This window comes from Lepus europaeus, chromosome 18 (genome assembly GCF_033115175.1).
Source record: "Lepus europaeus isolate LE1 chromosome 18, mLepTim1.pri, whole genome shotgun sequence".
Lineage (NCBI taxonomy): Eukaryota > Metazoa > Chordata > Mammalia > Lagomorpha > Leporidae > Lepus > Lepus europaeus.
The window spans coordinates 30,729,345-30,751,083 of NC_084844.1; the positions used below are offsets into that span (position 1 = coordinate 30,729,345).

A 21,739-nucleotide genomic window follows, 5' to 3' on the forward strand; every position below is an offset into this window, starting at 1 on the left:
CCTGAGAGGTGAGCGTTATTTCCTGCGTTTGACAGATGTGCCTTTGCCCGAACCCAGACGTTAGCTGGCAGGCTGATAACTTAGGGGTTTAGATATAGAACTCTCATCTCCCACGAAGTGACCTTTGAAGCCAGCTTCTTGATCACGTAACAACACGTTCAGCCTTCTCCCTGCCAGGAAGCCACACCCTCCTCCTAGAGGCATGGTCTCTGGCTCACCTAAAGGCTCCTTAAAAATACCAGTGCGTGAGGCACAGCCTTGCCAGCAGCCCTGGCCCTATGGGTCAAGTGCAGACTTAGCCGTAGCACCAGCTTGCCGTTCAGGAGGTAGTGAGCAGCAAGAGGGCAGTAAGAGGAGCAGGGAGAAGGGAATGGAGGGCTCCTCCTCTTCTTCCTCTGTTGTCCCTGGGAGGGAGATGTGAAGCGACAAGAGCAGGGGTATGGGTCAGTTCAGCTTGAGACTGGCTTCCACACAGCCTTCCCAGCAGTTTCTCCTTGTGGCTTCATGCAGGTGTTGTCAGCTCTCTGATCCTCTGCCGCTCCTTCCGTAACATGTGGCACTCAGTGCCCCCTGCCCCCCGCCCCCTACCCTGTGGAGCAAGTGCCAGTAAAGTAGAATTTTTTTTTAAAATTTATTTATTTATTTGAAAGAGTTACATGCAGAGAGAAGGAGAGGTAGAGAGAGGTCTTCCATCCTCTGGTTCACTCCCCAGGTGGCCGCAACAGCTGGAGCTGCGCTGATCCAAAACCAGGAGCCAGGAGCTTCTTCCTGGTCTCCCATGTGGGTGCAGGGCCCAAGCACTTGGGCCATCCTCCACTGCTTTCCCAGGCCACAGCAGGGAGCTGGATTGGAAGTGGAGCAGCCAGCACTTGAACCAGCGCCCATATGGGAAGCCACGGCTTTACCTGCTGTGCCACAGCGCCGGCCTCTTCCTTTGCCTCTTATTTTCTTTCCTCTCTTTCCTCCTTCTTTCCTTCCTCTCCAGGGGCTTGGATGGTATTCTTATTATTCTTCTTATTATTATTTTGATTTATTTATTTGATGGAGTTACAGACAGAGAGAGAGACAGAGAGAAAGGTCTTCCTTCCGTTGGTTCACCCCCCAAATGGCCGCTGCGGCCGGCGCTGTGCTGATCCGAAGCCAGGAGCCAGGTGCTTCCTCCTGGTCTCCCATGCAGGTGCAGGGGCCCAAGCACTAGGGCCATCCTCCACTGCCTTCCCGGACCACAGCAGAGAGCTGGACTGGAAGAGGAGCAACTGGGACTAGAACCCGGTGTCCATATGGGATGCCGGCGCTGCAGGTGAAGGATTAGCCAAGTGAGCCATGGCGCTGGGCCCCTTGGATGGTCTTCTTACAACAGCATTTAACATGGTCTCTTAGAAGGTACATGTGCAATGTGATGTCAAGTCCATTTTTAAAGAAACATGTTTTTATTTTCTGATTTTGAAAGTGAAGTTGCTCATTATAGACACTTCACAAAATGTAGGGGAAAAAAATAAGGAAAAAAAATAGTCCCTGTTCCCAGAACAGTCCTCGTTGGCATCTGGGGGATATTTCTGTCTGGCTGTGCAGTAGCTTGCACCGTCCCCTCCATGCAAGCTCTGTTTAGAAGTCAGGGCTGTGGCAGCAGATGGGATGAGGGCCCTGCCCCATGGAGCTTCCTTGCAAATACAGAGACATTTTCAACAATTTAGAGCAAATAGTAAAATGCATTTTGGATAAGTATTGTGAAGGAGGTCAGGCAGGGTGGTAAATAGGCAGAGAATGAAGCAGAGGACTATGGAGATGACTAAATGAGAGGACTAGGGGAGGATAGTATCCAAATGATGCAAAGGACCAGGCAGGCAGACAGCAGGGCAAGGATGTTCTAGGCAGAGAGGATGGCATTTGCAAAGGCCTGTAGAGTTGGGCGTGGGGGACGCAGGGAGCAGAGAGAGGGCTGGGCTGGAGTCTCCAAGCCCACATCCCTGAATTTTTGTCATACGTGGCGACGGGAAGCCTCGTGAGCGTGTTGACGGGGGGCTGTGATCTGCATGGGTCCGTATCTGCAGAATATCTTCAGGCAGCTGTGTAGCACTGCAGAGACCTGAGCAGAAGGAGGAAGAGCAGTTGAGAAGAGCCTGGAAAAAACTGCATGCTTCATGTTTCATGCGGAATACTTGTTGACTGTTCTCCAGGTCCTGTGCCTTCTGCTAAGCCTTGTAGCTGCCTGCTTCCGTCTAACTCATTTGGCACAAAACTCTGAAGAGACAGGTGTAGTCCTCTCTCCCTTTGTAGATGAGGAAACTGAAACTCAGAGAGGTAGGGTTAATAAATGTGTGTGTGTTTGCGGGGGTGGGGAGGGGTGTCACCAATGTTCCCTTGCTCCAAAATAGAACTTGTTAGGATTGGTTAGGAGGAGTGTTTCTGTTTGGTCTTCTATTCACAAAAGCCCACATTTATAACATGCAGGTGGCAGAATCAGAATTCACACTCTAGTGTGATTTCACAGCTGAACCGCCAATCTGTGCCAACTTCAGTCCTGTCAATGTGATTCTAAGCATTCCCAACCCCCAGACACAGGAGTTCAGCTTGTGCGACCGGAATGTTTACCAAACAGTCACAGAAACTCAGGAGCGTACACCAATAAGGTTTATTACACATGCTAACTCATATATAATTGCCATGGGTTGGTCAGGTGGCTCTGCTGACCTTGGCTGGACTCACAGGTCTAGAGTGCAAGGGATTTAGGCTGACCTAGCCTGGCCATCTCCACGAGCCCAGCCCCCAGCAGGCTGGGCTGGGCATGGCAGCCAGGCCATAAGAGAAATGCTGGGGAGGAGCAACAGAACGTGCAAGGCCTCTTCAGGCCCAGCCCACCAGCCTCAGAGCTGACACCTTGCGTCTCCTGTTGGCCAAGGCAAGGCAGGAGGACAACTCAGATTCAGGGGATAGAGAGAGAGAGACAGGACATTCTGCATAGGAACTGCAAGTGACATGGAACAGGAGATGGGCACAGAGATGAGACCTTTGGTCATGGGGACGCAGCTGCCTCGGCAGAGTGCTTGTTGGACAAGATGCCTGCCATTGGACGAGAGGCTGGCTGACTTGGCCTCAGAGGCCAGAGAGCCCACATTTTAGAGTGTGCTTAATCTCTGTACATGGGTGAGCACTGTTTTCACTGGATAGTTCAGTGCAGTCTCCTAAGTTAATTTACTCCCTCATGTGATGTAAGGGACTTTTGGATACAGGGGTCTTTTTGAGTGGAGCATGTGGGCTGTGAGTACTGAGGGGGGGGGGGTGGTTTCTCTTAAAAGCTGGGTGGTACCAGGAGGGTCTGTGGGATCAAGACAAGCAAACAGACCCAACATGTACAAGGGGAGGGAGGAGGGAGGAGGGAGGCAGAGACAAAAATCTGGGACCAAACTTTGGATCACAAGGAATTTCACCCATCAGCACTAAAGAGAATCCTTTGGCCAAAACAAAAGTCCTGTCAGCTTTGCTTAATAGAGGATACCGTGTATTGTCCTGCTAGTGTTCATCAGTGATGAGCACTAGAGTGTGGTGTGTGTTTTGACAGTGCTACTGCCAACCTAACGCTTTGTTTACTGAACACATCAGAAAGATTGGAGGTGCTGCAATTAGCCTTGAGGATTAAGTGACAAATGAGGCCATAATTTATTAGTGTGGTGCAGCCATACATTAAAGAAATAAACCAATGACCTGAGAAGGGAGTGGGACAAGAGTGCTGCGCTCCCTTTCACTGATGTCTGCTAGCTCATCGGCTAATCAAACGTGAGCTGCTGAGGTTTTTAAAATACAGAAGAAGACACCACCCATTTTCACTTAAACTATTTAGAGGTTTTGTTGTGCCTAATCCGTGACACAGTAGAGGCCAACAAGCTTGAGTTTGAAGGTCACTTTAATCTCTTTCCAGGCTTTTTTTAAGTCCTCCCTTGCACTCTTTTATCTGGAAATCCTTGGCCCCTCTGGAAGTGACTTTGACGTTTTTAGAAAGAGCACAGTGTTCCAGCGAACTGCGGGGTCGGAGTCAACATGACGGGGTTGATCTTGTCCACCTTGGAGAAACACCAAGCTCAGACCTAACAGATACAGGGGAAAACCGCAGAACCATCTCAATGAATACTAAAATGATATTTGAGAAAATTTAATACAAGCTTCCGGATTTATTTTTTAAGGCAGCTGGCAGTGGTGCTGGAAGGGTTGAAACTACCTTTGTTTTTCAAACGGTGTCTGCGAGGATTCTAGCAGAAGACCTCATACTTGAGGTGAAGCATTAGCATCTTCCATCAGATGTGCTTTCCTTGAGCTGCTGGGACAAGCAGGATCCCCAGTCTCACCTCCACCTACTGTTCATCACCTCGCAGAGCCTAATTAATGGAGTGAGATCAAAGATTACAGAGATCACGTAGGAGTTATCAACCTTCAAAGGAAGCCACAACTCCCTAGAGGCAGAAGATTGAATTATTTGCCTAAAAACTAAGAGAAGTTAGAAATAGTAGAAGTAATAAGCGAACAGAGTGGCTGGATAGAAGCCCAGCATTTAAAGACCAGCAGGTTTCTGTGCACAACCAATAACCGTGCCTCCACTGACACTGACTGTAGTGCAGGTTTGTTGGGTATTTATTTATTTATTTATTTATTCTCTGTGCATCACTTCTCCCTATCTGTTGCTCTTTTAAAAGTATGTCTTATTGATTTGTTTTAAAATTTATTTATTATTTTTATTACTATAAAGAGAATAGATTTCAGATAGTTCATAGATCAATTCTAATAATATGCTATTTCCCTCCTTCCCACTCATTTCCCCTCATTTTTAATTTTTGTGATACCATTTTTATTCACTTTATAGTCATAGTCTTGGTGCTTCACTAACTAAAAAGTTCAGCAAGTAAAAAGCAGAAAGACCAGAGTTCAGCAGTCAGATGGACAGGACTATAAACAAAATCAAATCCCCAAGTCAGTTTCGCTTACATATTAAATTGTGTGTGTGTGTCTGTGTGTGTGTGTCTATTCATTTTTAAAAACCCTTGCTAGACTATGGGCCTAACCTTTACATCTGTTTTACTTATAACAAATATTTACTCCCATGCTGCTGTCCATGTCCTAGCCTGATTTATAGTTTTCACTACTTAGAGCTTTTATATTGAATGTAGTAATATATTGAAATATTGCCTTTTATGGATTCTATGTTTTTTCTAAAGATTTATTTATTTATTTGAAAGGCATAGTTACACACAGAGAGAAGGAGAGGCAGAGAGAGAGAGAGAGAAAGAGAGAGAGAGAAAGATGTCTTCTATCCGCTGGTTCGCTCTCCAGATGGCTGCAACAGGTGGAGCTGTGCCGATCCGAAGCCAGGAGCCAGGAGCTTCTTCCAGGTCTCCCAAGAGGGTGCAGGGGTCCAAGGACTTGGACCATCTTCTACTGCTTTCCCAGGCCATAGCAGAGAGCTGGATCAGAAGTGGAGCTGCTGAGACTCGAACCGGCGCCCATATGGGATGCCGGCGCTATAGGCAGCGGCTTTACTCGCTACACCACAGCACCGGTCCCAAGGATTCTATGTTTTTTGGATTCTATCTTTCATACTTTATCCCCCAATTGTATCTTACATATACAGAACCCCACTCATATCTTTCTGCATACTTTTCTGTAATACAACTAGTTTATTAGAATCTGCAGACACCTGGAATTTCTTTTGGTAGGCAGCATAATAAGCCCTTGACATTTGCACTTGTCAGATTGGCAGTGCTTTTAAAATTAATACTTAGGGGGCCAGCGCTGTGGCATAGTAGGCTAAGCCTCCACCTGCAGCACCAGCATCCCTTATGGGTGCAGGTTCCTGTCCCAGACCCTCCTCTTCCAATCCAGCTCTATGCTGATGGCCTGGGAAAGCAGTGGAGGATGACTCAAGTGCTTGGACCCCTGCAGAGACTGGAAAAAGCTCTTGGCTCCTGGCTTCAGATTGGTGCAGCATAAGCTGTTGCAGCCATTTGAGGAGTGAACCAGCAGATGCAAGACTTCTCTCTGTCTCTCCCTCTCTCTGTAACTCTGCCTCTCAAATAAATAAATAAATAAATCTTTAAAAAATATTAATACTGGCTGGCGCCACAGCTCAGTAGGCTAATCCTCCGCCTGCAGCGCTGGCACACCGGGTTCTAGTCTCGGTTGGGGCGCCGGATTCTGTCCCGGTTGCTCCTCTTCCAGTCCAGCTCTCTGCTGTGGCCCGGGAGTACAGTGGAGGATGGCCCAAGTGCTTGGGCTCCTGCACCCGCATGGGAGACCAGGAGAAGCACCTGGCTCCTGGCTTCAGATCAGCGCGGGATCAGCACGGTGCGCCGGCTGCAGCAGCCACTGGGAGGTGAACCAATGGAAAAGGAAGACCTTTCTCTCTGTCTCTCCCTCTCACTGTCCACTCTGCCTGTCAAAAAAAAAATTTAATACATTAATACTTAATTGTGAGAAATGTACACTCCCATAAATGTTGTTTCAAATATAATTAGTCTGACATTTTGGGAACACAATTTGTCAGTCCAGTCCACTTAGAAATATAAGATGTACACACTTCTGCATTAGTGTTCCCACTTCTAGGGATCTCTTCTGTAAAAACATATACCCGAAAGACTATCAGTTGAGGGTGGTGGTTAAACAGATTGTTATACATCCAGACCCTGGAAGACTTCTCACCCTTTAAAAAGAACAAAGTAGTTCTATTTGTACTAACTCCAGAAGTTGCATATGGCATATTGATCTAATTAAAAAGGAGTTTAAGATGTATGGGTAGTTTAATCCCATTTTGGTCAACTCACCTCCCTGTGTAAACAAAGCCATGAGAGGTTCACACCAAATGGTTGAGGGAAGTCACCTCTGGGAACAGCTGTGGGAAGGACTAGGGGAGAAAAGAGTAGCACAAGTGGGAATTTCATTTTGTTGGCACATTTCTGTTGAAATTTTGCAATGAACATTTTTGAGAATCAAAATGTAATGTTGGGGCCGGCGCTGTGGTGTAGCAGGTAAAGCTACTGCCTGCAGTGCCAGCATCTCATATGAGTACTGCTTTGAGTCCTGGCTGCTCCACTTCCAATCCAGCTATGGTATGGCCTGGGAAAGCAGTAGAAGATGGCTCAAGTCCTTGGGCCCCTGCACCTGCTTGGAAGACCCAGATGAAGCTCCTGGCTTTGATCAGCTCAGCTCTGGCCATTGCGGCCATTTGGGGAGTGAACCAGCAGATGGAAGACCTCTCTCTCTGCCTCTGCCTCTCTGTAGCTCTGCCTTTCAAATAAATAAATAAATCTTCTTTTGAAAACGATTAATGTAACGTTGCATTCTCATACTGAAAATTCCTGTATTAAAATTTTGAAAGTCCACAAAAGGTAGGGAAAAATAATAAAGGCTCATTATTACCCAGTGACACTGGGACATTTTGGGATAAAGGATAAGAATACTGTAAGTCCAGCAGAGTTAACTCCTAGAAAATACAGATAATAAGATAGCATGAAGGATTCTGGAGAGAGGTGGGGGCCTGGCTCTGCCGTTTACTGTTTACTGTTGGGGTAACTGTTTACCTGGGCTCTGGGCCACATAGTTCTCCTCTCCTCTGCAGGCAGGGTGGCCCTGCTCCTTCTGCAGGAAAGGGTTAGAGAAGAAGAACAAGTCCTGCCTAGATAGGAAGTGGTGTTGGGGGCTACCCCTGGCCGAATGGCAGTCTCCCAGGGCCACTATGAGTGAGAGCTGTTCTTTGTAGAAGCTGAACTCTAAAGTCTGAGCCATGATGAAGGATTGGATGGGGACAAAACAGATCAAACAGGAAAGACCTTGTGGTCTGGTGGAAGAAGACTGTGTGTGTGTGTGTAAGTGTGAGTATGTGTGAGTGTGTATACGTGTGTGTGCATGTGTGTGTGCGCGTGCGTGAGTGCACGCATGTGAGTGTGAGCGTGTGCATGTGTGTGCGTGTGTGTGTGCAGCTTAAGGTAATTTATAGCATAACTAACAGATACTGAGGTCTTAACTTGGAGCGATGAGGCTGGAAGTCTTCCTTACAAGGTGCTTCAAGAGGCAGAAGGGTGCTCACGCTCGTAGGCTGCTGCTGCTGGTGGTTGTACTGCTGGGGCTTTGGGCAGCGTTGCTAATACATTCAAAGACAGCTTCTAAAGGGAAAATAAAATCCCCATTCGACTGAGGTGTGGTTCATTTTCTGCGGCAAAGCCAAGAGGCACAAGATCAAACTCAGGTTGCCACCATCCAGTACAGAACTCCGCAGTCCCTAGAAGCTGGAGCTGCAGCCGCCTGGCTAATGAGAAATCTCCGTCCTCTGCCAACGCCTCGGGGCCCGTCTCTTCCTCTTGGCAAGCAGGACACAGAGAGCTCAAAGCAGAGTGGGGACCTAAAAGGTCACCCCGAGCATTCATTTTGCAAGTTCCCCACCAAGCCAAAAACACCCGAGCACAGTTTCACAGCGTTGCTGGAATCTGAGCTGACGGCTTTGTGCTTCAGCCGAGGGGAAGTTGTAATGCAAGCTAAGGGGTACCTGACACATTGGCCCACCCTCGGCTCAAGGAAGGGGAGGAGATGGCCAAACGTAGTGGAGCTGTATCCTCTCGTTCATCTGTGGGCGTGGAAAGTTACTATAAAATTTGGAGCTCTCCGTGGGAACAATCCGGTCTGTTGTTAAGTTCACCTTCACAAGTCAGACATACTCAGAAATACAGTCAACCCATTGTTCTGCGACTGTTGGTGTATTTCAGTGGTTTGGCCTGAAGAACCCTGAAGATTTGTCTCCATGATGTCTTTTTAATTAGTCAAAGATTTCTTGCACTGGGCGCCTTTTCCCCAGTCTCCACTGCCACTGTTAGTACGCGCACGGCTTATCACCACAGCCTTGCGTCTGATCTGCCTGCAGGCACGCCCTCCTCGCTCTGCCTGTGTCTTCTTTCCAAATGTCAGCTGTCTGTCCCTTCATTGCTCAGATTCCTTCAGTGGCATTCAGGGCCCTTCATAATCCCCCACTGCCCCTCCCTGGTAGGCACATCCCCTGCACTTGAACCTCTCCTCCTTCCACCTACCTTGTCTTCTGATTCAGTACTCCTGCTACCTAAGGCTATTTGTGGTTCCTCAGAAATGCAAAGCTCTGTGTTGTCTTGGTACCTAGAATACCTTTTTTTTTTTTTTTTGGCCAATAACTGTTTGTCTCAAGAAGCAACTCTATGAAATGTCCGAGACTCCTCTGTGGCATGTAACTGTTTCCCCTGTACTTGGAAGAACTTGAGAGTCCCATCCTAGCCCCTGCACTCCTTCCTCCCTGGCCAGTGAGTAGTCTGTCTCCCCCACTCATCTGGAAAACACTACAAAGTAAAAATCCTGAAGTTCTATTGCGCCTCGCAGAGTGCCTGGCCCCATGAATATGTCATAGGAAAGAATGAATGTGTCTGTTTATGGTTGAGTTTCTACCTCCCCAGTTTGTGAACATTTATGTCATTGTTTTGCCTGTGTGGCAAGAGTGTAGTTGTACTAGCCTGTGTTTTTGGAAACATGGTGAGGATTAGTAAAAAAGTGAAGTTAGAGTCCTATACAAGTCAGTTGAAGACTTCTGCCACTCAGGGTGACACATGATCAAGTAGCTGTCTGATGGGTCTCCCTGGAGTTCATGAACTGAATCGTCTGTGTTGTTCCAGGTCAGCTGTTGCCAGCAAACCGCAATACACCAAGTCCTATCGATCCAGACACCATCCAGGTCCCGGTGGGCTACGAGCCAGATCCAGCGGATCTCGCCCTCTCCAGCATCCCTGGCCAGGAAATGTTTGACCCTCGCAAACGCAAGTTCTCTGAGGAAGAACTGAAGCCACAGCCCATGATTAAGAAAGCCCGCAAAGTCTTTATCCCTGATGACCTGAAGGTAAATTGGAGCCGGTGATGAGGCTCTGGGGAAATGGAGAGCAGGATTGTAAGACAGATTAGAAGGGCGCCCCCAGTAGGACCATCTAAGCTAAGGAACAAGGGGCTGGTGATTTCTGATCCTGGTTCTTAGTGTGGAATTTGCAGGCATGTTGCTTCCTCTTTGGGTGTCTTCTGATTTGTGCTTTCATGTCTTAAGACTGAAGAGTAGTAAGGAAAGGACTAAAACAGGGTGATTTTAAGCCTATAACGGAAGCAAACCTGCTACTACCAGCAAGAAAACCCACAAAAACCCAATATAATCAAATCAAAATCTTTCAGGGTTGAAAAGAGAAAGAAATCTATTTGGGAAGGACGTGTGGATCTCATAGTCTTCCAAGGGTAATCTTCCTTTTGGGAATTTGTTGATAATTAGCGGCTGCCTTTTCCCTGTAGGTCTCAGGAGACAGAACCTCCTTCCACATTTTCAGTCCCGAGAGTCCAGGGTTGCATTTTGCATTTTGCAAGGGAAGCTGATGCTTCCCCAACTCTGTTTATATGTGATGCTCATTTTTGTACCTCAAGTAGTGATCACTGGAGCATCTCAACAGAAGGTTAATTCTGGGTGATTTTTCACTGCTGTGTTGAAGGGAACACATTTTTTATATAGGGAAATAGATTGACCTTTGGAAGTCAAATGAAACTTAAAATAAGATTCAGTGGTACCTTAGGGTGAAAATTCTTTCCAAAATTATGCCATGTCTGCTTATCTCAAAGCAGAAACATTTCTGATTGGCCATTGTGTAGAGCTTAATGTGGTTTTGCTTGTTCACAGTCAGATGGACAATGGAGAAGTGGTTCTACATAGTCAGGGTATTGGAACCAGGAAAAAATAAGGATTTTTCTAAAGCCTGACTATCACTTCTCAAAGCTAAGTATGATTCACAAGTAAACGAGGGTTTGAGACAGTGTCTGGACTGATTGAAGCCAATTCCTCCTGTCTTTCATTTCTACAAAGACCTACGGAGGCTAAAGTAGCTAGCAGACTTAGATCACGGCTGTCATCACGTATCTGATGTGATGGGAACCCGTGCAGGATGGAAACATCAGGGCTGAATTCCCACAGGTAGAGTAGGGTCTAACCCGGCTCCCGGGTTATCTAGCCTGAAGGTAACTTTACACAGTATTTTTTAATAACTTTTGTGCATGGAACTAAGTTTCATGTGTGGAATTTTCTGCTTGTAGTATCATGTACGTACTCAAGAAGTTTTTGGTTTGGGAGCGTTTCAAATTATAGTCTTTGGGATTGGGGATATTCAACCTGTTACTATCAGCAAGAGAACTGAAAGAGGAAATTGTTGGTAGAAACACCAGAAAATCTAAAGTCGACAGGAGATTCGGGGGTTCATGCTTCAGCTGGGTGGGATAAGAAAGGGACAATGTGGGATCGGGTCCCCGAGCAGCTAGAGAATGCCTCTCAGTTGGATTTTCTTCCTGGTCTTGCATTCTTAGCAATCCAGTTCTCAGTGTGTGTGTTTTCGGGCATCGTCCTTTAAACTAAACCAGGGAGGCCATGCAGCCAGGAATTCCTCTTGCATGGAGGGTAGCTTGAAGGATTCTGCTGAGCAGTAGATAGAACTCCCAGTCAGCCTGCGGAGAGTCTCCAAATTTGCATGTTCAAAGAGCAAGAAGACTTGATAGCCCAGCTACCCTTGGCAACACAGAGGCTTCATGAGCACTCTCTGTGCTGGGATTATCTATATCACTGCTGTCATGGCCAGGCCTGGCCCTTGCACACGGAGCACAGGGAATGGCATGAACATTCTCCTGCCATGTGTCCTTGGATTCCTTTCAGCTGTGGGTAAAGCCTCGAGCCACAGATGTTTAGGTGATATGAATCAGGAGGCAGAGCTGTAATATGTTTTTCCTTCCAGAAGAGAGGAATGAGCTAGGGGTGGGTGGGAGACAAGGTGCTTGTGGCCCCCCGCCTTTGGAGGAACAAATCAATTGAGTGGAATGACCCCCACCAAAAATGCCTCCTCTTACTCTCTCGAGCCATTTATTTGGGCCAGCATGCATCCGTGTGGCAGAATCAAAGGATGGCATACCAGGGTTCCTAACCAAGAATCAGCTGAATCACCTTGATTTCTGAGCACTTTGAAGCATCCATATCTTCACTTGGCAGATGCTTTTCAAATGCTAGTATGTGCGGAGCCCCATGTCAGGGGCTGGGGATACCAAGGTGAGTCCGCACCAGCACTGTGCCTGTCCTCACACAACCTTTAGTCTGGTGACAACATGGGAGTGTTGACTTGTCCAAGGCGGGTGTGACTGAGCCAGTCGTGGCTGGGTAGCTAGCTGGCATCAGCACCTTGGGGACGTGTTGGAGAAGGTGACAGAGCAGAGGATCAGTGCCAAATTTGTGAGCCCTGCTCAAGCTCCTGCACCCTGACCTCCCTGCCCCAAAGCCATTGTGTGATGACAAAGGAAGGTGAGCTGGTGTTTCTGGGCCAGGACACTCCCTCTTGGGTCCTCCTGCGCTATCCCTCGATCCACCGCTGTTCCTGACTCCACTCCCACCTGCCAGGTACATTCAGCATTTCACACCTTGGCTGGCTCCTCCACACCTGTGGACGGGGTGAGGCTGAGAGATGAGAGCACAGTGGATGTGAGATGAGCTCTAAGTCGGGGATAAGTGGTTGCAACCCGTACATCAGTTGCTGATTCCCTGGTCCTTATAAACCCGGAGAGTGCTGGCACAGACCTCTGAGTTTAGGTCCATGGGCGGACCCTCCGCCCGCCCCCAGCACACACATGCAGTTTCTGGTTTCCCCGGGGCTTGTTCTCGGCTGTTCCTTTAGCTCCCGGGCTCCTGTTCCCTGCGTGCAGCTCCTGGTCCACCCTAAGCGAGCCCTTCTTTGGAGTGTGCCTGGAAAGCACGCTCAGCGAGGAGAGTGTGGTCGACTTACTGACACTATGAAGTGGGTGGCACTGGAACCCACATCAAAGTACAACCGCCAACTTATATCAGGACTGGCACCTCACTCTTGTCAAGTGTGTCTCAGGGGCCCCTCCCCACAGTGATGTCACCAACTCCCCAGATCCCTCCCAGCCTTTCTCCCTTCCTCCTGCTCCTCTTCAGAAACACAGCCAGCAAGTTGTACATCTGCCCAAGTTTGCTCATTGTGCCATTCCTTCAAGGATCACATCTTTCCTAAGAAGCTTTGTGGGACTAGCTACTCTGAGGATGTTTTTTGCCCTGCTATATATTGTTCTGAAATGTGTAGAAGGCTGGGGGTGCACTCTGAGTAAGCGGCAGTTTCTGCTTGCAGAGCACTCGGGAGGTGCCTTCTTGAAGTTCCATCTTGCACGTTCCATGACTATGCAGGGCAGATGTCTGCCGAGAGTAATGGGCAGGTCGGGGGGCTGAACACTGGGCCCAGACCACGTGACCTTCAGTGCCACTGCCCCCTGGACTCCTCGGGGTGGGGTGGGGTAAGGCCTGGGAAGGTCCAGGAGGGGGTTCTGGTGCCTTTGTCTTCCCCGGAAGCCATCTTCTTTTGTTAGGAAGAGCGGCGATGGGGGGAGAAGGAGGGATGGTTTTCACATTGTCCACGGCGAAACGTTACTCATGGTAATTAAGGCCTGAAATCCAGGGAAACAAAATTTAGAGTACATGACTTCAGTGCTGGCCAGCAATATGGGTACATTGATGAGTGGCCGGCTGAGGGTCTTTTCCCTTTAGTGACCAAAGTGTCCATATACATTATATAATATTCTAATAGTTCAGAAAGGTATAAAATAAAAGGTGAAGATGCTACTACTTTTATCTGCTTCTTTCCTGTAATACTCCTTATAATGGCACCACTTTTATAACTTGGTATAAATCTTTTTGGGCTCCATTCTACAAATCTATGATAGTATGACTTTTTTAAAAGATTTTTTTAATTTATTTGAAAGGCCGAGTTACAGAGAGAGACAAAGGGAGAGACAGCAAGATCTTCCATCCGCTGGTTCACTCCCCAAATGGCCACAATGGCCCAGGGCTGGGCTGAGCTGAAGCCAGGAGCCAGGAGCTTCCTCTGGGTCTCCCACATGGGTGCAGGAGCCCAAGCACTTGGGCCATCCTTCAGTGCCTTCCCCTGGGCATTATTAGTAGGGAGCTGGATGGGAAATGGAGCAGCCAGGACTCGAACTGGTGCCCATATGGGATGCCAGCTTCACAGCCAGCAGCCTTACCCACTATGCCACAGCGTCAGACCCTGATATGATTTTTAAATCAAATTGGGATGAGACCATACATATTTCTCTGTGAATTGTCATTGTTCTCACCCACATAATGATATAGCTTGAATATATTTCTGGTGCAATGGGGACACTGTTTTGAACAGCTGCAGAGTATCCCTGTGTATGACTCTAATACAATATAGTTATGAAATCTCCTACAGAGAAATAGTTTTTTATTACATTTTTTCTGTTACAACCAATGCCGCAGTAAAAAAAAAAAAAAATGTGCTTGTGTCTATGTGCACGTGAGCAAAATTGCTATGGGATGAAATCCTAGAAGTAGAGTTCCTAGATCAATAGTATATGCATTTAAATAGCTGATGGGCCACATTGCCTTCCAAAAATATTGTGCCAAGTTATACCCAAAAGGCATATGAGCGCTCAGGGAAGAAAAGCGCTCTTCAAATAAAAACGGCAGCGAAGCGAGTGGAGAAGGTTGGCATGCAACTTAGGGTGAGAGCCAAGCCCCTTGCTTTCATTCAGCCCCTGATCGCTACCCCACTGGGCACAGCCCCGGTGGAGCAGAGCAAGTAGGGAGCTGTGATGACGGGTCGGGGCCTGCCCGGGAGGAAGCCATGGCTCGCAGGCCAGCCTCTGAGACGCACGGGAAGGCCGGGTCGGGGCCTCGGTACAACCCTGAAGGCTGCCAGCGCGCCCTGGCTGAAGCTCCGTGTTGCTGACATCTAATACCTTGTGTTTTCCCTTCTGTAACTAACGAGCAGGATGACAAGTACTGGGCCAGGCGCAGAAAGAACAACATGGCGGCCAAGCGCTCCCGCGACGCCCGGCGGCTGAAGGAGAATCAGATTGCCATCCGGGCCTCGTTCCTGGAGAAGGAGAACTCGGCCCTCCGCCAGGAGGTGGCTGACTTGAGGAAGGAGCTGGGCAAATGCAAGAACATACTTGCCAAGTATGAGGCTAGGCACGGGCCCCTGTAGGATGGCATTCTTGCGGGCTTTGCTTTGGAATGGATGGACAGTTTGTTTCCTGTCTGATAGCTCCACACCCAAACCGACCTTTCTGACATCAGCACTTTACCAGAGGCATAAACACAACTGACTCACATTGTGTGCATCGTGTGTGTGTGAGTGTACGTGTACACCTGCTTGTGCTCGTGTGTGTGGCCCACAGGGTGCGTGCTTGCGTGCATGTGTGTGTGCGTGCGAGTGTATGTGTGTGTGTGTCCCCTTTGCACTTGCCATTTTTAGGTAGCCCTCTCATTCTCTTTTAGTTCCAACAAAAGGAAGGTGCCATGTTTTTACTCGACTCTGGAGCCCCCTCGGGGATCCACCTCCCCTTCCCGTCTTCCCGGCTCCTGCCCTTTCTGTGTGGCTTGGTGTTGCAGCTTCCCCACTCCTGCAGGACCCTGTGCTAGGATTCCCTGCGAGGGGCCCTGGTGAAATAGTGGATCTCAGTTGTCAAGAGTTCCAGCTCCTGTTCCTGTCACCTGGAAGTGACCCTGCTCACAAGGTGCCCCAAATACCTTCCCCCAGCACTACACGCAGCTCTGTCCACTCACAGATTGCTTTCCTCGTATTTTCCGTTTTGGTGGTAATTGTCTTCAAATTGAAAGTGCTGTTTAAGAGTTCTTAGATGCCGTATTTACTTACTGCTATCTAATAAGTTTCCTTTCAATTCTGCCAGCCCCGCCTAAGTAGGAGTACTCTTCTAGAACACAGGGTGTCTCTGCACTGTCTGTACTAAAGCAATAATCCTGCTGTGCACTAGAGCATGCTGCCTGAGTCTCCTAGTGGACGCAGGATGTTTTCCCTACCTAAGGATCTCACTGTCTTTTAAAAACAAAAAGGAATGCATTTGCGCATGACCAGAACATCCCCAGGACAGGGAAGCAGAGGGAGATGGGAGGTCTAAGAATGAGGGGTTCATTTCTCAGTCCACGAGCCATGGACCAGCCTTTGCCGTTGTGTTTGGTTTTGTTCTCTCCCCTCTCCCAAACCCCACCCACCTCCTACTTCTCTAGTTAACTTTGTCCATATCCCTCTTGATATTCCAAGCAATTCAGTGACTTAAGATTGAGTTTTCCCATTTTTTTGTAATATATTTTTGTGAATTATACTTTGCTGTTTTTAAAAAAATCAGTTAAGTTAATAAGTTGATGTTTTGTAAGGCCCTTTTTCCTCATGGTGTCATTTTTGAATGCCTCATAAATTAATTATTCTAGAGCTTATGTTTCTTACTCTGTTTGCTTTTGAACGTATGTGCTCTTATAAAGTAGACTTCTGAAAAACGAATGTAAAAGACACTGGTGTATCTCACAAGGGGATGGCTTTGTCACAAACTGTGGTTAATCCAATCAATCTAAGTGTTTACTGTAGACCAAAAGGAGATTATTAAATTGTTTAATGTTTATACAGAGTAATTATAGGAAGTTCTTTTTTTGTACAGTATTTTTCAGATATAAATACTGACAATGTATTTTGGAAGACATATATTATATATAGAAAAGAGAAAAGGAAAACTATTCCATGTTTTAAAATTATATAGCAAAGATATATATTCACCCGTGTTGTACAGAGAAGACGTGCTTGGGGGTTTTTGAAGTCTTTAATATTTTAAGCCTATCACTGACACATCAGCATGTTTTCTGCTTTAAATTAAAATTTTTATGACAGTATCAAGGCTTGCCGTGAGGAATCGTGCTCTGAAAGACACAAGGAGCTTGCTTCTCTCTTACGAGGTCTCAGGAAGAAGTCAGCTAACATCACCCAAAAGCACAAAATGGATTTTAGTCAAATATTTATTGGATGATACAGTGTTTTTTAGGAAAAGCATCTGCCACAAAAATGTTCACTTCAAAATTCAGAGTTCCTAGAATGGAGCGTTCCTGCCTGTGCCCCCAGACGGCTCTGTCCCCTCTGGGGCCTGTGTGTCTTATGCAGTATAAAGGCGATCTCGGTGCTACGCGTACGGCCTATAATTTGATAGATGTTCTGACTTTAAAGACGATTGTTCTTTAGTTTCATTAAGTTGTACAATGTCAAGAGATTCTGCTGTTACTGCAAAGAAACATTTTGTGTTAGATTAAAATACTCTTTTATCCATGGAATTTTCTAGTTTCCTGCCTCCGGAGTTTCTTTACCGTTTGATGAACTGGTGGTCTCCTTGTCTCCTTGTGGATGCATGAGCTCAGCTTCTCTCTTGGTGTCACAGCCTTGGCAGACCCCACCAGTAGGATATTCCAAGTAGATACCCACTGTGCTCAAGCTACAGGTGATGGAAAGAGATGGGAGAAGATTGGAATTGGAATACACTGTTCAGATTGATAACTAGCAAAACCAGCAAAAAATCTTTGCCAGTCGTCAGCAGACCTGAAAGATAATTCAGTGAGAGATGCCAGTGGACCTCGAATTGGCCCTTTACAGGTGAGGGGCCAACTGCAAAATTGGTAAATGGCAGTGGTCATGAAAGCAAAGCTGATGGTATCTTTAAGCAGAGAAGTGTTGACAGATTGCACCAGAGACCACCCACGCTTGTGGAAGTATCAAATGGTGGCTGAAAAACTCTGAGAACTGGGCTTTCTCACAACTAGGCTGTTGGTATCAAATGAATATCACAAACATGTTCTGCAAGAAATAAAAAGATGACCATAAAACTTGTCCTTCTGTGTGCCAGGAGAGGTTTCAGAAATCTACCTCCTCCTAAAAATTTAAACACCCTCTGGTCTGTACGGATGCCTTATACTTGGGACTTTGTCAGCACACACACTCACACACACACAGACACACACACATTCCTGGGCTGGCTGCACGTCTTGCAGGGGCAGTTAACAAACAAGGCAGTTCTGCCAAGTGGAGTGGGAAGCCAGGATTAACCCAGGTCAAACGGATGCCTGCAGACTGCAGCTGTTCTAAGAGCCCTGTTGTCATTTGTCACCATTTCATCCTAAGCATCTTTCATTCTTTGATGACTTGGCCATTAAAGTGATTCCAAGTCATGTGGCAGGAACATTTGGACGTGATTTGGAATACTGCTCATACTGCCTTGAGGAGCGAGGTAGTGGATGGCAGGGCTGTCAAGGGTCACTTCCCCTTGAGAAAGAGGCCACGCTGGACCATTCAAAAGCCGCATCAGGATTACGAGAGGGCTGTTGTGTTTGTGTACTGCAAGCCTTCCACAGAACATCCTGCGTGTAGGAGAACCCTCTGTAGGGAGAGTGTGGACTGGGATGCAGGTGTGGCGGGGGGCGGCTGTGTTATACAACCCTGGGGTTCCTCCTAGCCCAGTGGTCTCGTGTGGGGACTCCCACTGGACATGCAGACGCTCTATGGGCTGTTTTCAGGAGAATTGAGAGTTGAAGTGGCACTCTCCCCACAGCCTCAGGGTAAAAACATTCTGTAAAATGCAATTAAAATGTGGTTTTTCTCATAGTTCACCTAATTTCCCACCTAATGATCCTTTTAAGAAAACTCAAGTTTTATCAGAGTTAAGTGGCACAATCCCAAGGCAGGCAGACTTGTTCTTCTCGCCCGTGTGTGGAGTTCTGGGTTTACCACTGGGCTCAGTCCTGGGCAGGTGACTGAGAGCAGGTGTTCCGATCTCCGTGTGGCAGACATCTGCTCGCAGTCCTCTTCCTGCTGAGGGCTTCTGGGTACCCTCCACCGGCAAGGCCAGCATCCCTCCCAGGTTCTCAGCAATTAATAATGTCAGTTTACAAATGAGCAAAGCCTCACCCTAGATCTTGATAAACTGGATTTAGCAACTAGAGTCAATATATTTTATAGGAGCCAAGTATGTGTAAGAGTGTGTGTGTGTGTGTGTGTAAATTTAAAACAAAGTACTTGCTTTTTGAGCACCTTACCAAATATAACAATGCTACATTATCCTTTGAGCAATACCACAGTGATTGCATCTGTTAAACAGGTAGAAGTTTGCATGAGGTTAGTTTACTTGTACACCGTGGTACTGCTGGTAATGATGCTGTTAAGTCCAGACCTTTCTGTTGTTGTTAATGTTTAATAAACTTTGCATTTCTTCCATGCATGTTTGTTGAGCCAACTAGCAACTGGATTCTGTTCACACCTTGATAACCGAGAGGCCATCTACCGAGATGGCACAGGTGATGTTATTGAACATTTATTGAGCACTTCTGTGCCAGACACTACTAAATGCTTGGATGGCATATTGAATCCCATATCAATCCAAGGAGGTTGAGACAACCGTTATCCCCGTTTCACAGAGGAGAAAATTGAAAGGGAGCTTAAGTCTATCTAATGCTACATAGATAGAAATTGGCAGAGATTAATCCCAGTCGATTGAGCATCCGCTAGGAGGGTGGTTCCCCAAAACCAGTCACAGACTACTTGTTAGATATACAATTCACTGGGGAACATATTACAGCACAGATCCAGGGATTCTGAGGCGGCCCAGAAATCTGAATTTTTAAAATGCCCCCAGCTAATTCTCATGTGTGTCCAAGTAAGCGGAGGCAGGGTTAATAGACTGGGCTCTTAATTTGAGCTCTTGGCCCTTGGGAGATGCAGGTAGTAGTCTTAAGACTTCTATAGTTGCTGAATTACCTGAAATGTCTTATGTACCAATATGTAGGTATTTGCGTGCATTTTTCTGTAGAGAAGATCCGTAGCTTTTGTTTCCTCCCTGGAAGGAACCTGCGGTGCCAGATGGAGTGAGGTAGTGCAGCGGTGCCCCGCCCAGCCAGCTCAGTCCCTGCACCTGCAGAGCTCAACACTGGTAGTGTGTGGGCTGCGGCCCAGGCCAAGAGACTCAGCATCTCTGGAATGTTGAGAAGGGGGCTCTGTGGCAAGGAGTCCCACAGTTCTGGATTCAGATCTGTCACCTAGCAGGTGTGTGACCTGGAGCACCTACTAAACTTTTTTCTTCTACCTAAATCTCATCTGACAAGTGAAGGTCTGATCCCGATCTCTGAGGGCTGTGAGGAGAACTAACAATGCAACAAATGGCATAGCACTGGCTCCCAGTAAACAGCTGCCTTGGGGGCCAGGAAAGTATGATGTGGGAGGGTACTTCAGAAAGTTCACAGATAATGCATATTCTGAAAAAAAAAAAAAGTGTGCTTTTCAGAAATTTCTGCTGGGGCTGGCACTGTGGTGTAGCAGGTAAAGCCACCCCCTGCAGTGCTGGCACCCCCCTATATGGGTGCTGGTTCAAGTCCTGGCTGCTCCACTTCTGATATCCCTCCCTGCTAATGGCCTGGAAAAGCAGCAGAATATGGCCCAAGTGCTTGGGCCCCTGCACCCACACGGGAGACCTGGAAAAAGCTCCTGGTCCCTGACTTTAGACTGGCCCAGCTCCAGCCATTGAGGCCATTTGGGGATGGAACCAGCGGATGGCAGATTCCTCTCTCTCTCTCTCTCTCTCTCTCTCAATCTGCCTTTTAAATAAATAAATAAATATGAATCTTTAAAAAAAAACTGCAACAGAATAAGCTTATCTTTCAATTCCATTTTCCATGAACTTTTTGAAGTGACTTCCAGTTCAATATTTGAGATCATTTGATTCTTCAAAGAGGGCAATAAATAATTTCCCCGCTCACAGGAAGGCACAGGGTGGCTGGAGTTGAGGGAATAGGTAGCCATCTAACAGAGACCTGTTTCTTAGACTGACATCCCTAACAGATCATGGACCCCCAGTTCCAGCCTCGCTTGTGGGGTCAGTGACATCAGATCGATCAGAGGTGCTTGTAGCTCCTTAGAGTTGAGACTGAGCAGGTAGAAGATAGGGGACAGTTCTCTTCTCACCCCTTCTCAGAGGAATATAGGTCCAGTGACCTTAACTTACGACTCTATTGGAACAGCTGACTTTTGGCATCTTCAGCTCTTTGAGGGAATGACTGGCTGCCCCTCTAGGACCCTGAGAGCATGTGGACTCCAAGCTGGCAGGAACCAATAGGAGGCCAAGCTGTGTCCATTGCCAGTCACACACAAGCCCTGGCTCTGGGAGGCTCAGCACATGCTGCTCATGTGACAGCCCTTCCATTCACAAAATCGTGTGACAAGCCACTCAAACGCCAAACCCCTCTCTTCAGAACATAGGAACTCAACTTCCTCCTTGAAAATCCTCGCCTTACACATCTCTTTGGGCATATTTAGAGAAGACCTGGGTGAGGGCTACTGTGCCTTTGTGGTCAGGAAGTGGCTCCTTGGTGGTAATCCAAAGGACCTTTTGGGAAGGAAAAGTGATTGAAGAAGGTGATGTGCACGAGGATCCTCTGCCTCTGGGCTTTGAGTCCATGAGGATGTGAGTCCAAAGCACTGTGGCTGACTTCTTTTCATCCTGCAAAGCCTGGTACAATGCCTGGAGATGATACAAGAACTAGCACTTAGTCCTAGACTCTGAACCTCCAACGTTCATTTAATCTTCGTACTATACGATAGGTTTTACAGATGGAAAAGGGCCTTATGGGTATTTAACAACTAGAATTGAAATTAAGACCCAAGCCTGGCTCCAGAGTTTCACAGGGTAGGGAACAGGTCAGCAATTTGCTGAGCCCATTCCACTTCCTTCTGGACAAACTGTACCACCCCTTCCAGCCTCCCTTGCATTTAGTGTGGCCATTCACCTGCATGCCCTCCCGTGGAAGACAAGA

At 47.3% G+C, this 21,739-nt stretch overlaps 2 protein-coding genes across 8 annotated transcripts in view; one reads left to right on the forward strand and one right to left on the reverse strand.

Annotated features, from left to right (window-relative positions):
- Positions 1-16,635, forward strand: part of HLF (HLF transcription factor, PAR bZIP family member) — a 52,347-nt gene extending 35,712 nt beyond the window's left edge. The window contains exons 3-4 of one of the 2 annotated variants that reach the window (XM_062175322.1): positions 9,669-9,889; positions 14,874-16,635. In XM_062175322.1, coding sequence (XP_062031306.1) covers positions 9,669-9,889; positions 14,874-15,092 — 440 coding nt within the window. In that variant the 3' untranslated portion in view covers positions 15,093-16,635. The remainder of the gene's footprint in view (positions 1-9,668; positions 9,890-14,873) is intronic. The other variant, XM_062175323.1, reaches the window with a different exon arrangement.
- The window catches only part of MMD (monocyte to macrophage differentiation associated), a 100,358-nt gene continuing 79,736 nt past the window's right edge, over positions 1,118-21,739 (reverse strand). Inside the window, exons 6-7 of one of the 6 annotated variants that reach the window (XM_062175326.1) lie at positions 1,985-2,086; positions 1,118-1,661 (exon numbers count right to left, since the gene is read on the reverse strand). In XM_062175326.1, coding sequence (XP_062031310.1) covers positions 1,431-1,661; positions 1,985-2,086 — 333 coding nt within the window. In that variant the 3' untranslated portion in view covers positions 1,118-1,430. Of the gene's footprint in view, positions 1,662-1,984; positions 2,087-16,655; positions 17,380-21,739 lie in introns of those variants that run through there. The other 5 variants (XM_062175324.1, XR_009864280.1, XR_009864281.1 and 2 more) reach the window with 5 other exon arrangements.